Source organism: Eubalaena glacialis, chromosome 20 (genome assembly GCF_028564815.1).
Source record: "Eubalaena glacialis isolate mEubGla1 chromosome 20, mEubGla1.1.hap2.+ XY, whole genome shotgun sequence".
In the NCBI taxonomy this organism is placed as follows: Eukaryota; Metazoa; Chordata; class Mammalia; order Artiodactyla; family Balaenidae; genus Eubalaena; species Eubalaena glacialis.
In genome coordinates this window covers 30,427,167-30,443,675 of record NC_083735.1, presented here as the reverse complement: position 1 = coordinate 30,443,675, position 16,509 = coordinate 30,427,167, and the positions used below count along the sequence as shown (strand labels likewise).

Here is a 16,509-nt window from a genome sequence, read left to right as displayed (position 1 = left end):
CGGGGACGGCGCCCACCTCGGCTGGGCCGCGTGCTCAGTGATGGAGACAGGCCCTCGACCCGTCACACGGGCACACACAGATGCTGTGAGGCCCGGGGAGGGGAAGAACGTGGCTCTCCTGTGGACCTTCTGGTCGCACATCTGGAACGGGAAGCGGGCCATACCCGGGCAGAAGCCTCTTCCCGCCAGAGGGGCTGCCCTCCACCGTCCGCGCGGGCCCCAAAGTCCCGGCGCCCGCAGCAGCAAGCTCCTGCCCGTGGACGGCTAAAGCGGTAACGCGAAGACACTCAAGAGCCCTCAGTTTCGGGGTCCTTCCCATCACCAGTGGTTTGTGGGGGAAAGGTGGGCAGGGGGATCCGAGGGAAAGATAGATGTAGGATGCAGGGAGGAAAAAAGGGAGAGAGTGAGCTGGCTGGGCTCACCCAGAGGCCCCCCAATGGAGGAACACTCCCTCTTTCTCCGAGGGAGGCGATGCCCCCTTTGGAAGCCAGCAGGAGGCAGGAAGCCAGCGCCGGAGGGCAGATCAATGTGGCTGGAGCTCCAGACACCAAACGGCTGCTGTCTGGGCACAAAGGTGTGAGTGGAGAGCCCTGGGGGATCGGCAGCAGCCCCGAGGGCCTGTGGCCCAGCTGGCCAGCCCCTCCCCAGAGCCTGCCAGCCCAGCTGAGGAGTGCCGTTGGCAGGGCCCCCTCTGCAGATCTGGCTGTATCTTCCCCACACATTGAAACCATCAGGCCTGGCCCTCCGAGCAGCCTGCCTAGCTCCGTCAGCTAGAGACACTGAGCTTTCATCCAAACCAGACCTTCCCTCCTCCAGGTCCCCACTTGGGGGAAGGGGGGCAGAGAGCACAGCCCTGGAGCCAATTTCAGAACTTTTTAAACCTTTGTCCCCTATTTTGCTCTCTCTTCTGAAATGTCCACGAGGCCACCTTCCACTCTGGGCCGCCCTCGCTCCACCCTCGTCCTCCAAAGGGCATTTTTGTTGCTACTGCAGAAATAGGGAGTTCGGGGGACCCCGAAGTATGGAGCTGCTCCATCAAAGCAGCAAGGGCTCTTCTGTACCTCCAGTTCTGGAGAAGCCGTATCAAAGGCAAACCCTGAATGCCTCTTGCTCACGGCCAATAAAAACCTTGCTTCAGTGCCGGCTTCCTCTGCTGAAATCAGATATCCCAGCAATAAACAAGTCCGAAAGGCAGGGGAAAGCTGTTATTTTTTTCTTCTGATTAGTTTTTCTTCCTTATAAAAAAAAAAAAAAAAAAAAAGCCCTCTCCTATAACAGGATGCCTGCCCCAGAAACTTGAGTGCAGAACTGTGCCCTCTCCTGCTCTGCACCCCAACTCCAGAATCCTAACCCCCAGGCTCCTGCAGGCAAGGGTGGGGCTTTGAACACTTGAAGGCTTTGCTCAAAGGCAGGTCAAAGGGGGTTGGGGGGACAGGCCTTGCAGCCTGGGGAGCTGGCTGCCAGCTTATAGGAATAGCTGGGTTCTCGGCCTTTGGTTGCTAGTGGCAGTCAGAAACAAGAAGTGGAGTTAGGACAAACTGGGACCACTTTTTCCTAAGGTAATCCTTCTGAAGTCCCCTCAATGCAACGCAGGCTGTGCAAAGCCCAGCACCGTGGGGTTTTGTGTTGAGTGCACAGTTGAGAAATCCAGGCAAGGTGGGTCGTGTGGCATCAGAGGGGCTGGGAGGGCAGAGGACTTGGGGTTTTGCTTCCCCACCAGCTCTCTCCTGGGCGCTCCCTCCTGCCCCTGTCTGTCCCAGGGCGAGTGGTCCTCCGCATGTGGCCTGCTGTGAGGAGCGCCCTCTCCTAAGAGCTGACATCTCTCCCCCTATCCCCACCCCCAAATAGGTTTTTAAGTGACTTTGCTGTCAGAGATGCTATTCTGTTTGTTTTTCCTTCTGACACTATCTCTCCGGAGAGTTTCTGGTCAAGAGAATTATGTCGAGGCTGCAGATTGCAAGAGAATTGCGCCTAATGGGGAACAGACAGACAAGACACCTTTCATGTCCAGCCAAGTTTTCTCTCCCCCCACCCCCCAACCGCTTTCTCTGTCTCTCTCCCAACTTCTCATCTTCCCTTTTTGGCTTCAAAGTTGGCCCTAGTTTGAGTTAGTTTCTTCGGTACAGCTGGTGAATAAGGTCACACATTGACTTTATTTTGGAGATTGGCAGCTGGGTCAAGCTTAGCTCTGAAGCTGGGGAGCAGCGTGCCTCTGCTGGCACAGGGGTAGGGGAGCACCAGCAGGAGCGCAGGAAGCCAGCTCACGGAAAGAACCTTCGAGAAGGCCGTCGGCACTCCACGGATGCCTTCTGCTCCTTTGTGGTCTCAAATCAGGAGCCGGAGCTTGTGTTCATTTCAAATACAAGAGTGTTGCCGAAAACACCCCTCACCTCTGTCCCCACTGCGTGCCATGTCAACTCACTGTGCTGCAGTTGACAGAAAAAGAGAGTGTTAGTTCTGAGGTCCCCTGAGACCTTGAAGTGCTTCTAGGAGAACTCTACCTCGTGAATAGCTGCTCAGCCACACGCAGCCCGAGTATCTACAAACTGGGTGCAAGTTGGGCGCCGCTGGGTGTGGTGGGAGCAACGCGGGTGGGAAAGAAGGACCCTCTCTTTACCTCAAACAAGCTTCTTGAGGGGGGAGCAGATTAGTAAAACGTCTCGTGGACGGCTGGATTCTTTCGCCGTTAGTCACGAGGCTGATGTAATAGCATTCAACTGATTTCATGGTAAAGACAGCCGCAGTTCCCAGAGCCAATCAGTTCAATTGCACCACTGCACATCCATCCTCAGAGAAGCCCTCCAGGGACTGGGGGCGAGGCCTCCTCCTCCAGTGCTTTGGTGGGAAGCCCAGGGCCATTTCTTGTCTGAAGAACTAGGATGTCTTGGATTTTCAGAATGTCCCATTTGACCTCCTTCCTCCCGGCCCGGCCTTGGGGAACAGAATTCACCGCCCATCTAGCTCTGGGGGCAGGACGACACAGTCCGGCACACCCTGAGCCCTGCAGCCTGTGGCACAGTTTGAATCTGTTGTGGGGGAAATAGAGTAAAAGAAGGGGAAGGCTGATTCCACTCAGGCTGCGTTTAATTCTCTCCTTCCTTCTCATCCCCTCTACTTGTGGTTTCAAAGTTTGCTCTGCATCAAGATGTGTCAGTTCTCAACAATGACTGCAGGCTGGAAAACATACATTTCTATCATGGTAAGAAGGTTCTCTTAAATGAAGCTTATAGGGAGTTCCCTGGCGGTCCAGTGGTGGCCCGGATTCGATCCCTGGTCAGGGAACTAAGATCCCGCAAGCTGTGTGGCACTGCCGAAAAAAAGCAAAAAAAGACCCAAAACCAAAAAAACCCTAAACTAAATGAAGCTTATAAATCTAAGAATGTGCCACTTACTAACTATTAAAGCCTGAGACAACAGAAGAGACCAATGTGGTGTGGTGTGGTGACCAAGCTCTGGAACAGGAATCAAAGGTCTTGAGTTTATTTCTTGTCCTGCCACCAACCCACTCTGACCTCAGGCAAGGAGCACACTGAACCTTCTCTGGGCCTCCGTGCCGTCTGCGAAGGGACGCCGCCCAACAGCCTAAATCACCCTACCAGCTGCCGTGAGGGCAAAACGAGCGGATGTAGGGGATGGTGCTTTATGTGCCATGAATGATTAAAAAAGGGGAGAGAGGAGTACAGTTTGACTATTAAGAGGTTGCTTTGTTAAGAGATGCAATGAATCTGTGAGGAACTTCCAGAGGACAGAGCCTTGATGGATTATTGGGAGCCTCTGAGTGTCTGGCACCCGGCAGAGCAGGGCCCAGGAGGTTGACAGTATTGTCACAGAGACAGGCTGCCTGGGTGGGTGCGACCCAGGACAGCATGCTGTTGTCACTCAGGAAACCTGCTGTGGATACTGTCACGGCTTTGATGCAAATCTGTGAGTACTCATGCCCGGCCCGTGTAACAAAAGACAAAGTCACAACTTTGCTCTGTTTTCTTTCCGCAAAAGGTCCCGACCTGTGGTGGGCACACCGGACAGACATACTTTGGTTTCCTTTCCTGATCTGGGTTTGAGTCCGTCTCTCTGGGCTCCCCTCCTTCGTTGTTCTTGATTTCCAGGCACAAGCCAGAGGGCTCTCTTGCTCAGACCTGTTTCTCATCCAAAGGTTCCACAGTCACCCTCAGGACCCTCGGCCGAGTTCGAAAAGAAATGCGGTATCTGGAAGAACCTTGTGACTCTGCAAGAGTCGGCCATATCACTTGGGAGAATCGTGTCCTCCCTGCCTTCTGTTTCTGCCTTAAAAGAAGGGGTGACGGGCGGCAGCGTCCGACTGGAGAACCCGGAGGGAAGCCTGGAGGAGGTGATGGATGCTGTGAGCAGTGGGCGGGGCGCACTCCTGGGCTCTGGGGCCCCCTACCCTGTACCCACTCCCAGGCAAATTTGAAAAAAAAATAAGGGGTGAGACTTTGGGTGAGAGCCTCTTCCAGAGTAGTCTGGGGACAGTGGCGCGCCAAAGCTTGCCACTCAGGTTAGCCAATGTCGCCACCTAGAGGCAGTTTTAAGAGTTTCTTACAGCAAGAGGCAACCTCTTTATTCTTGCAGTTCCTGAAATGCCAACATTTCACTTTCTTGCTCTTAGAAGTTCAGAATCCCTCTTTCATCCGCAGTCTGGCTTTGGCTGTATCTGTGACCCACGGGAAGCCCTTCTCCAAAGCTGTACGATGCCAGTGACGGGCACAGTGGCTTCCTATCGGGTCCAATGCCCCCCACCTGTTATACTCACTCACTATGCCAGATGTAGAAAATAAATCTTTTAATCGCTTTGTAATTGGCATAGATGGCATAATTCAAACTCACATTTTTATTTAACAGACTGAAATATCACACTATAGCTTTGATTGAAACAGTACAGGAATCGTAATGGTTTAAGATTTACAAAATTTCATTTCGGCAGGAGCTTAATGGAAGTTGTTTCATAAAATTAAAGACTGGGGCTTGAATAAGTAGGAAAAACCCACCTAGAAAACAAACGACGACCCAGACTACAGTTGTCTGTTGTGACTATCCAAGAATTGTGCTTTCTGGGTTTTGAAGAGCTAGCTACTCTATTAACGTCAAGACTTGCAAAATTCTGCCTTATAAACATGGTTGGGAGGGGAGGCTATAAATATGCCTAAAAAGTGCTCCCAGGAACAGGAACCTCAAAGCCAGGCTTTGTTGAAACCGTGAGCCTGAACTGGCTTTGAGGGAATCTTTCATATCTGGGGAGCTATGAGATAAGAAATAATCATAACGGGGACTATGGTGGCGGAAAAAGCGTATCACTTGATGGTCATCACCGTTGGGCCCAGGGCAAAAGCTCAAAGTCCTGTCTCTGGAGGAGGATGTTAGAAAGGCCCAGGGACTGCTTACGTTAGTTGCCCTGTAATTTTCAGGGTCAGCACCACACGGTGGCCGAGGACACAGCTCTCATCAGCCACAATGTGGGTCTGGAGGTCTAACTCAAGGCAGGTCCCGAAGTTACCTGTACTGCCATTGCAGAGTGGAGACCAACGTTTACTGGGTGGGTGGAGACTGGGGGCAGAACCCACGCTGCTCCAGAGCAGCAGAGATGGCTAGTCAGTGGGGTTTGTATGAAGTTGGTAACAGAGAACTTTCTACTGAAGTGGATGACAAGTGGGAATCCCTGTGACTTTGGTGATTATAGGCATTAGTCACCAAGTTTTAACCTGGGAAAGGCATTCATGGGTTGGTTGGTGCTCCTGGGCAACGTTCAAGCCTGAACTCAACTCCTGGCTAGTGCCCAGGTACCTGTTCTGCAGAAAAGTCTGGATTCCTCAAATCCAATCCAAAGTCACTGCTTGAAGTGAGCTTCCTGTGTCAGACACTAAGTCAGATGGTTTCCATCGACGCACATAATCGTCGGCGTGCTCTCTCCAGGTCCCGAGGAGGGTGTGGTCGTGCTGTGACGTGGGGCACGTGGAAGTGAAAGCCCAGAGTACTGCATAGTTAGTCTTCCTGGACCCGGCCCTTGGGCTGGGCCGCTGCTCAAAGTGCCCGGGCCGCCTCCGCCGCCGGGGCCTTCAGCTCTGCTGCAGGCTTGTCCGGGGCAGCTTTCTTGGAGTAATCTCGCTCTCCAAAAATGGTGCTTCCTATTCGGACATTCGTAGATCCCACTTCAATCTGTGGGAAAGGAGTACCGAGGGCTGAGTTTAAAATAATGAAACGCAGCAGACGCTGAAGCTGCGCCTCATTTGAGGGGCTTCTCGGAAGGACAACGATGACGCACCTGCAGAGGACTAAGGGGCAGTGCTTCACCAGGAGAGGGTGTTTAAGAAATAAGTACGGGGACTTCCCTGGTGGTCCAGCGGTTAGGACTCCGTACGTCCACTGCAGGGGGCACGGGTTCGATCCCTGCTCAGGGGACTAAGATGTCGCAAGCTATGTGGCACAGCTTAGATCCTCCTGAGCACAGGATCTAATTCCATTTTACTTATAAACACAAAGCATTTTTGCATTGTTTTAGTATATTCTATTTTCCACAAGAGCTACTACTGTATACCTGGAGGGAAGTTTATAGTGTGATTTCTGGAACACTTTATCAAGTTATTCACTGCCCCAGAAGATCACGTTTGTGAGTTGTTAATACAGCACACCTATCAGAACATACTTAGAGCTGCTGCCATCATGGTGACTCTACACGTACGATGAGGCATCAGACTACTTCGTCATGACTTACTGTCATGTAACCACGCCCAAGCATGAACACAGTGAAATGCCTTTTTAAGAAGTTGTAGTTTAATTTCTTCTTATTTTCCTTTAGATTCCACTTAGGGAATTAATTTAAAAAATTATGTGTGGGGCTATAATTTCTATACACTTCATTTCAAAAAAGAAGGGGCTGGGGATGTTAGTGTAGGTGAGAACCAGCACTCCTGGGCGCCCTAACGCTGCAATGAGGTATTTTCTGTAGCAAAAACACATTCTTGCTGGGGCCCTTTGGACCCGAACTTGAGGCACCCGAGGGCGCCGGGGAGGACACTCACCGCGTGCTGGAAGTCCACGGACATGCCCATGCTCAGCTCCACCTGGTCGGCAGGAATGCTCAGCTTCCCGCACAGCTCCTCCCGGAGCGCCAGTAACACCTGACAGAGAGACGAGCGTGACATCCATTTATCCCTGCCTTCTCCGAGGATGCCTGAAAGCGGCTGTGTCTCAACATCTCTGACAGAGATTCTTTATTCCTCATGGTTTCAAGGCCTGTTAAAATTGCCGGAAGTGGACTTCCCTGGTGGCGCAGTGGTTAAGAATCCGCCTGCCAATGCAGGGGACACGGGTTCGAGCCCTGGTCCGGGAGGATCCCACGTGCCGCGGAGCAACTAAGCCCGTGCGCCACAACTACTGAGCCTGCGCTCTAGAGCCTGCGAGCCACAACTACTGAAGCCCGTGTGCCTAGAGCCCGTGCTCCGCAACGAGAAGCCACCGCAATGAGAAGCCCACGCACCGCAACGAACAGTAGCCCCGGCTCGCCACAACTAGAGAAAGCCCAACGCAGCCAAAAATAAATAAATAAAATAAATATTTTAAAAAGATAGAAAAAAAATGTTTTAAAAAAAATTGCCAGAAGTTACTGAAAGGGTTTTTTTTTTTTTTTCTTTAGCAAATTCTCCTCCTTTTCAAGAAAGCCGTCAGTCGTTGGGGAGGAAGTCAGAGCTCATTTTCTCTAAAGACTGTGTTAAGCAGGTTCAAACTGAGCCGAAAAGGGTCTGTGGGGGTTTGGGGACCTGTTCTGTTTACCGTATGAGGAGAGTTCCAGAAGAGAGTAATAATATAACATGACAGGCAACGTCCGGGATGTCTGTGGAGTTGACGGCAGCAGCCAGCCCTGCAACAGCATCTCACCGGATGCTTGCTCAGCACGTGAGCAGCGCCCCCATCCCGGGCCCCGAGTACCTGGAAGTCTGGGTTTGGTCCTTCACTAAGATCGTGCCCCAAGCTCCCGATGGTCATCAGCCCCACGAACTCCAGGCTGGGGCACTTGGCGTTTATGTGTTCCACCATGGCCACCATCTCTGCAGGCGGCAGGCCATGTTTGCCTTCACAAAAAGAAACAGAAGACACGTAGAACATACCAAGATGTTCCAAGAAGCCAGAGGAGAGCCCCCTTCTCATCCCTTCCTTATGACAGAGGAGGTGGCTCTCAGACAAGAGGACTTCTTGGAAGAACTTGTCCTCAAGACCAAAAGAGTGACTTTAAATTGAGGTCTCTGTGTGTGTTACTCCCCTTCTGACCTGGCTCTGAGTTTCTCAAGGGAAGAGCTCTAAACTGGATTCTCTTTATTCTATCTCAGCATCTGAGAACAGCTAGAGTAGAAGGAAAAGAAAGAACACTGCTTTTCTTGAGACACCAAGAAGATTCACATCGCCAAAATGCCAGATTAACCTGAGAATTATTTTTCCAAATCTGGTATTTCTACCGTTTTATTAATTTATTAGTAGAATTGTAAAAGAATAAAAAATGAAGTATATATTACATAGTTTTGACTATAACTTGTAAAATTTAACTGAACTTGCTAATTAACAACCAGAGGAGGAATCTGCAGCAAATGATTATTTGTTGTACAGTTATAAGGATGGACACTGTCCTTCTCTAATTTAACAAATGGAGATGCTAACAATCCACCAATCTTTAATTAGGGCAAATGATAGCCACTGATCAAGAAATGATGTAACAGATTTGATCTGGAGTCAATTTCAGATTTACCTATATTGATAATGTAATGTAGAATCTAGGTGCATGTACGTATAACGATAATTGTTAAAATTTACTGAACACTTCTGTGCCAGGCACATGTGCCAAGTCCTTAGAAGCTTTTCATTTAATGCAGTAACTGGATGAAGTAAGTACTCTTACTTTCTCCATTCTAAAGAGGAGGAGACTGAGGCACTGGAAGACCAAGTACCTTTCCCAAGGTCACGCAACCAGGAAGTGTGGAACTGGGATGTGGATCCAGGTAGCCTGACTCCAGGCCCCATGCTTGTTCCTTCAGCCTAAGCTTTGTAGGCAAATGACTGGTCTGTAAACACTTATTCTCAACAAACATCTAACAGGTAAGATGCTCAGGGCTCTATAGCAACAGCTTTACCTCCATTTCCACATTCAAGCCTCACAATGCCCTTGGGAGTATTGCCCTGCTAGCACTGCCAGATAAGGCAGTGAAGTGCAGAGAGGTTAGGTACGTGACCCAAGGTTACAACGCTGCAAAGTGGTGGAGCTCAGATCCCAGGTCTGTCTGATTTCAGAGCCCAGGCTCTGTTTACTATTTTACACTGTTAACCCAAGCCCCATAAACATATTCACTGACTGGTACTCACAGTGATATTTCTTCGATTTTCTCCTAATGTAACATTAAATAGTTTTGTTAGGTCCTGAGAAGTATTATACATGTAAAACTGCAGTCTCTTTCAGGAGGGATGGTGACCTCTGAGAATTTTCAGGACCAAAGTCACAATGCCCTTCTCGATTCCCCTTGCCCACCTCCTCAAAAATTAAGAAATAACAAACCATGATGTATCAAAGAATTACACGTGGACGGGTTTGGATGTCACTGTGCCGAGACCCTACATACAACAGTTTCCTTAAAGGCCTGTGATTTCTTTCTGTAACCTTATGTATCAGATGCTTAGGCCTGCCATTCTTCCTGAGCTCCAACCATCCTAAGGGGAGAAAAGTCTGCAGTCCAGGTCTGGTCACTTACTCTCCTCTCCGCTGGTGTTAATCTGGACCATAACCTTTAACCTTTCGGGAGAACCTTTTTTCTGCCACGCACTGTTCACTTTGTCTGCCAGCTTCACAGAATCCACTGTTTCCAGCATGAAGAGATTGGGGACAGCTGTAACGAGAAAGAGGCCAGGTCATTCTTCACTCACCTGACCGCAGCAAGCAACACACCACAAAGCTTTTCTTGGTACACAGGAAAATAATTTCCCAGGAAAAGAAAAGGACAGTTAAGTCTCAGTTCTGCTAAGACTTACGTGACAGTTTACTAGATATTAAGTTCGAATGTCAGCCCATTGCTGTCTAATCGGAAAAGACGAATAAGGAAAGGGAGGTGATGACGTGCTACGATCAGGCAGCACACGTATCCATCCATAAGCTTCAAGAAGCCAATAGTTAATAAATTAGGAGTTTGGGAGTAACATATACACACTACTATATATAAAACAGATAACCAACAAGGACCTACTGTATAGCACAGGGAACTATACTCAATATTTTGCAATAACCTATATGGGAAAAGAATCTGAAAAAGAATCTATCTATCTATCTATCTGAATCACTTTGCTTTACACCTGAAACTAACACAACATTGAAAATCAACTATACTTAGGGACTTCCCTGGTGGTCCAGTGGTTTAGAATCCACCTTCCAATGCAGGGGACGCGAGTTCGATCCCTGGTTAGGGAACTAAGATACCACACGCCGTGGGGCTACTGAGCCCGTGCGCCACAACTAGAGAGCCCACGTGCTGCAACTACGGAGCCCATGTGCCACAACTAGAGAGCCTGCATGCCACAACTAGAGAGAAGCCCACGCACTGCAACTAAGACCCGACGCAGCCAAAAATAAATAAATACATATTTTTAAAAAAGAAAATCAACTATACTTCAATAAAAAAAATAAAAATTAAAAAAACAATAAACAGTGGGAAAAAAAAGAAGCTGATAATTGTAGAGATTCTGAATGGCAGGCTTGATCTGATTAAATCTCAGTTCAAACTGAAAGAAACAGTCCAAGGTGACAATAAGGAATGGTTAAACAGTGAAAGCTAAAGTGCTCCCCGGACCTGATATCTCCATGTCTTTAAACTTCCTGGGATGGGGATGCTCTTATTCAACAAGAACATCAGAATGACCACTGACAGCTAAGGGAGACACTTAGCTGTCATCAAAACCAACTTCTTTCCCAAAGATGCATTTAGTCTTGCCTCAGATAAAAAACAAGACAGGGACTTCCCTGGTGGCGCAGTGGTTGAGAATCTGCCTGCCAATGCAGGGGACATGGGTTCGAGCCCTGGTCTGGGAGGATCCCACATGCCGTGGAGCAACTAGGCCCGTGAGCCACAACTACTGAGCCTGCGCGTCTGGAGCCTGTGCTCCGCAACAAGAGGGGCCGTGATGGTGAGAGGCCTGTGCACCGCGATGAAAAGAAGAGTGGCCCCCGCTTGCCGCAACTAGAGAAAGCCCTCACACAGTAAACGAAGACCCAACACAGCCAAAATAAATAAATAAATTTTAAAAAAGTGAAATTCTTAAAAAAAAAAAAAAAAAAACAAGACAGAAGCAACATCAGCAGCTTACTTTTATTAAACACTGAAATCCTCCAGGTAATATGCTAATCACTTTATTTGCATTCTTTTTTTTAAATTGAAGTATAGTTGATTTACAATATTGTGTTAGTTTCAGGTAAAGAGCAAAGTGATTCAGTTATATATATTCTGATTCTTTTCCCATAAAAGTTATTACAAGATACTGAATATAGTTCCCTGTGCTATGCAATAGGACCTTGTTGTTTATCTATTTTATACATAGTGGTGTGTATCTCTTAATCCCACACTCCTGATTTATCCCTCCCCCCACCCCTTTCCCCTTTGGTAACCATAAGTTTGTTTCCTGTCTGTGAGTCTGATGCTGTTTTGTAAATAAGTTCATTTTGTACCTTTTTTTTTTTTTAGATTCCACATATAAGTGATAGCATATATTTGCCTTTCTCAGCCTTACTTCACTTAGTATGATAATCTCTAGGTCCATCTATGTTGCTGCAAATGGCAGAATTTCATTCATTTTTATGGCTGAGTAATATTCCATTGTATATAGGTACCACATCTTCTTTATCCATTCATCTGTTGATGGACACTCAGGCTGCTTCCATGTTTTGGCTATTGTAAACAGTGCTGCTATGAATACTGGGGTGCTTGTATCTTTTCGAATTAGAGTTTTCATCTTTTCTGGATATATGCGCAGGAGTGGGATTGCTGGATCATATGTCAGTTCTATTTTTAGTTTAAGGACCCTCCATCCTGTTCTCCATAGTGGCTGTATCAATTTACATTCCCATCAACAGTGTAGGAGGGTTCCCTTTTCTCCACACCCTCTTCAGTATTTATTGTTTGTATACTTTTTGACGATGGCCACTCTGAATATGTTTAAGACCATGATTGTTATGATGGTTTCATAAGTGCAAACATATGTCAAAACTTGTCAAATTAAATATGTGCAATTTATTGTATGTCAATTATACTTCAATAAGGCTGTTTTAAAAAATAAATACTGGTTACTTTAATTTTGACACCTTGAGAGAAATAAGTATTCAGTTATCCAGGAAGATCTCCACCTGTCATTTTCACACGGTTAAGTCTTTCTATAGTTAATTCTTAATTTTACTTTATTTACTGTATGTTACTGTATATTGTATTTTATTATTATATACTTTACTTGTAGTATGTTGTACTTGTATTATTGTATATTATTGCATTTGTAGCCTTTTATTTAAAGGGAAAAGGACAAAAGTGTCTCCTTTGCCAGCTGAAAAATTTTATGGGCTTCAATTCCTTATAATTTATTTCAAAGACCACCAAAAAATACCTAATGTGAGGTAGGGTAGGTTTCCAAGTATATATTACCCAGTCAATTGTGAGTTCATTCTTTTCTTACATGATGTTTTCCCTTATATCAAGAACTAAGATTTCCTAATGCCATTTGCGGCAACATGGATGCAACTATAGATGATCATACTAAGTGGAGTAAGTCAGAAAGAGAAAGACAAATACCATATGATATCACTTATATGTGGAATCTAAAATATGGCACAAATGAACCTATCTACAAAACAGAAACAGACTCACAGACATAGAGAACAGACTTGTGGTTGCCAAGGGGGAGAGGGGGGAGGGAGAGGGACGGACTGGGAGTCTGGGGTTAGCAGATGCAAACTATTACATATAGAATGGATGGACAACAAGGTCCTACTGTACAGCACAGGGAACTATATTCAACATCCTGTAATAAACCATAATGGAAAAGAATATAAAAAGAGAATGCATATATGTGTATAACTGAGTCACTCTGCTGTACAGCAGAGATGGGCACAACATTGTAAATCAACTATACTTCAATTAAAAAAAAAATTGAAAAAAGAACTAAGATTTCTTTCCCAAAAGAAACTCCAAAGCACAAATGGTGAATCAGAAATACTCTAAAATCTTCTCTCTTCCACAGAAGGTACTGTAAGTGATACAATGATGAAAAAATTGTGTCTTCATATTTAGAATTTTATCTTACCCATCAATTTGTTGACATTTTGTTTCTGTAGATGGCCAATGAAGTGCCATTTGATCTCAGGACACGAAGACAGAATCTGAAGAGAAAGAGGTGACCATGTTTGACTTAGACTGTGTGGAGGCCTTGCCCGCTCACATACCTTGCATGCTGCCTTCTGACCTTTCCCGTCTATGCAATAAACCACTACTGTCATCTTTGGTCAGGCTCCTAAGGATACTTAGAGAAAAACTGAAGGCTTCTGTTCCGTTTCTCTTCCTTGTTCCTATCAACTCTCTCCTTCTTTCAGATATTGCCCATTAAGAATGAACTGATTAAAGCTTTCAAATCTCAAAAGGATCCAAGATTACAGCAAGCTCCTAAAAATCACCATTTTCAAAAAGCCGCAAAGGAGAAAACCATGTAGAGAAAGCCCTCGCGCAGAAACGAAGACCCAACACAGCCATAAATAAACAAACAAATAAATAAATAAATAAATAAAGGAGAAAACTATGGTCTTAAGAAAGAAAGAAAATCTAGATGAGAAATGTTTAGGGCTCAAGGTGAACGCAGACATTTCCACCGCCAGCCCGACCTCCTGCTCTAAAACTCAACCACCGACGTGGGTCTAATTTTCAACTGAACAGCCAAGACTGAGATACAAACTAAAGAATTCAGATTCCACTTACTTTAGGATTTGATGCTTTTTCAAGCAGTTCCTGAACCTAGAGGGTAAAAACAGAACAAGTCAGAAGCCTGGCATACGTGACTATTCCGAGGGCAGTGTGGAAAAGGGCTCTTACATAGTTCTCCCCGAAAGTGCGTTGCCCGTGACTGTAGGCCTCGATCACCATGTCTGCAGGCTTGGTTTTGCTGACCGCTACTAGCCGGGGCTGGATGGCTGGGAGTTCCTGCCAAGAGGAAAAGACCCAGATGAATCAATGGTTGGGAATATTATCCCAATAAGCCCTGTAGGACATCCTGTAGAAGAGACTGGCAGAGATCTTTCACTTGGCATTCTGTAAGATCCATTTTTCCAATACTGCAGGGAGATCAGTATCAAATGATGCTGATCAAATGTCTTTTGTACGCGTGGCATCTAACTCTAATACGCTAGCTACCTTAACATCTAGCAGAAGACCTTTCTCTCTCAGGAGAGCTGGGCAGGTAAGTAAGAGCAGGATTTCCGTAAAGCCTGGTCTTTGACCGAAAGCATCAGCATCACCTGGGTCCTGCTCCAGACCCACTGGATCTGAATCTCAGTCTGGAGTCTGAGAATCTCCTTTAAATCAAGCTCTCCGAATGAGTCTCTTGCATGCCAAGGTTGGAGGTTTAAGAATCACTTTGTCAACAGAAGGCATTGCTCTCTGACTAGAAGGGAGGCCACTTCTGGCTTCTGAAACCCCGAGGTCAACAGTTTTGGAAACTCTTCTGGGTCCTGGTGTAATTATCAATATTGCCCACAGGCACTCTCAAAAGCTGCCTGCTTAGGGCAACTCTGTAACTTATTGTACAACCTAATCAAGAACCGGTGGCAGAACTGAGGCAAAGACACAGAAGGCTCTGGACTCAGGATTAGACCTATCTGACCCCGTCATGGCCGTTACATAAAGAACACAGCTTCCCTGGACTCTGCTGCAACCAAATCCACACAGGGAAGAGATCCACCTATCCCCATAGGGCTCCGTTTTCATGTACCCCATCACCCTCTGGAATTTTTACAGAATCACAGAGTTCTCAAAGGGCCTGAAAAGTTACACTGATTAGCAAAGAGTTTCCCCTTCCTTCTGGGGGCTGCACTGCCAACCTTTTATGAGACCATGTCATAACTCCTAGGATTATGTTGATGAATTGACAGTTTCTAGAGAAAAAAGTGGAATAGGCAGCCCATCTGCCTGAGAGTTATGCTGGGAGCACCCCCTAGTGTGATTATTTCTTAGGGGAATCTCTAGCTTTTTCTTGGAGAATCACAAAAAATTAATGCTGGAAGGGAGCTTAGAGGTTTCCATTGCCTGTACATATGAGGAAACTGACAGCCCGAGTAGTTAGTTAAGTGACTTGTTCAAGGTAACGTCTAAGTAGCAGCCAAGTAAAGGCTACACTAATACACGTCTTCTGTCTCCAGGCCAGCATTCTGAGCTCTAACACCATAAATGCTTGATCAGAGAAAACTCTGACCTCTCTATTCAAGCCTGTCTCACTCCACACCGTTCAGCTTAAACTTGCACTCAGGGGGAAGATATTGACCTTTGGTTTAGTGAACTTCCAACAGGAGAGGAAATACAGATAACGAAAAAAAAAATCTCCGCGTAAACTGCTTGGGATTGGAGGTCAGTTCCCTCCTGCCCCAAACGCGCAAGTGCAGCTCTGGTGCCTCCCTCCCAAGTCGGGCCAATCCACCCTGCCCTGCGCCAGCGAGGAGGGTGGGGGGACTGACATTTACTGAGCATCTACTAGCTGAGACGCTGCCACACACGTGACCTCCGGCAGACCTGGCCTCCTTTGGCTGCTCTGGTCGTGGACGTCTTCTCCTGCAGCCTCTGGGCACAGGCCTGGCCCCTCTCCTATCCGCCAAGGCTGCTGACCCCTAACACGAAGCGGGATGGACAACGATCGCGCTGCCTGGAGACTGGTCATTTTCCCAGGATACCGACACCTTCTGCTCCGACCAAGCCAACCTCCAGAAAACCTGACGGAAGCTGAGGAACCCCTTCGCTAGCCTTCTGGGGGCTCTGCAACCCGCGCCAATGCCACGGCGGCGGGCAGGTCCCGCCCCTCCGGGAGACCCCTCTGCGTCACTGTGACGACCCATTCACACGCAGGTGTTCCCCCCGCCCCGCGTCTCAAAGCGGCCGCCCACCGTCACCACGCGATCCCCTTCCTCACCCGCGGCCGCCGCATCACCGCCTGCTGCACGCGCTCGTTCACCGCCCTCAGGGCGAAGCCAACCCCCAGCTCCGCCGACATGCTGCCAGCTCTCCACATCCCCCAGGGACTAACGTCGAACCCGGACCCCCCCAGCTCCCCCGGCTGAGACCCCTTCCGGTCCCGCCCAGCTCACGTCTCCGTGTGCCCAATCACCGCTCACCACCGAGTCGTCTCAGCCAATCGTCAGCACGGGGCGGGACGCGGACGGTGTGGCAGACTGCCCCGGCCCCGACCCCTCGGCGGCGCCATCTTGGGGAGGTCGTCGCGGAAGCCCGG

General features: G+C 47.8%; 1 protein-coding gene across 3 annotated transcripts; it reads right to left on the bottom strand.

The window, feature by feature from the left end:
- Nucleotides 1-4,858: 4,858 nt before the first annotated feature.
- On the bottom strand, nt 4,859-16,308 carry PLPBP (pyridoxal phosphate binding protein). Of its 3 annotated transcripts, none has more exons than XM_061177228.1 (8): nt 16,192-16,308; nt 14,109-14,216; nt 13,995-14,030; nt 13,330-13,405; nt 9,747-9,881; nt 7,786-8,084; nt 7,035-7,133; nt 4,860-6,171 (listed from the first exon to the last, which is right to left on the bottom strand). In XM_061177228.1, the coding sequence occupies exons 1-8, from the start codon at nt 16,288-16,290 to the stop codon at nt 6,037-6,039; spliced, it is 987 nt and encodes a 328-aa protein (XP_061033211.1). In that variant the 5' UTR covers nt 16,291-16,308; the 3' UTR covers nt 4,860-6,036. The 3 variants fall into 3 exon arrangements, with proteins under 3 accessions (XP_061033212.1, XP_061033211.1, XP_061033213.1); XM_061177230.1 differs by having other exon boundaries at nt 7,942-8,084; XM_061177229.1 differs by lacking the exons at nt 13,995-14,030; nt 14,109-14,216 and having other exon boundaries at nt 4,859-6,171.
- Nucleotides 16,309-16,509: the final 201 nt, after the last annotated feature.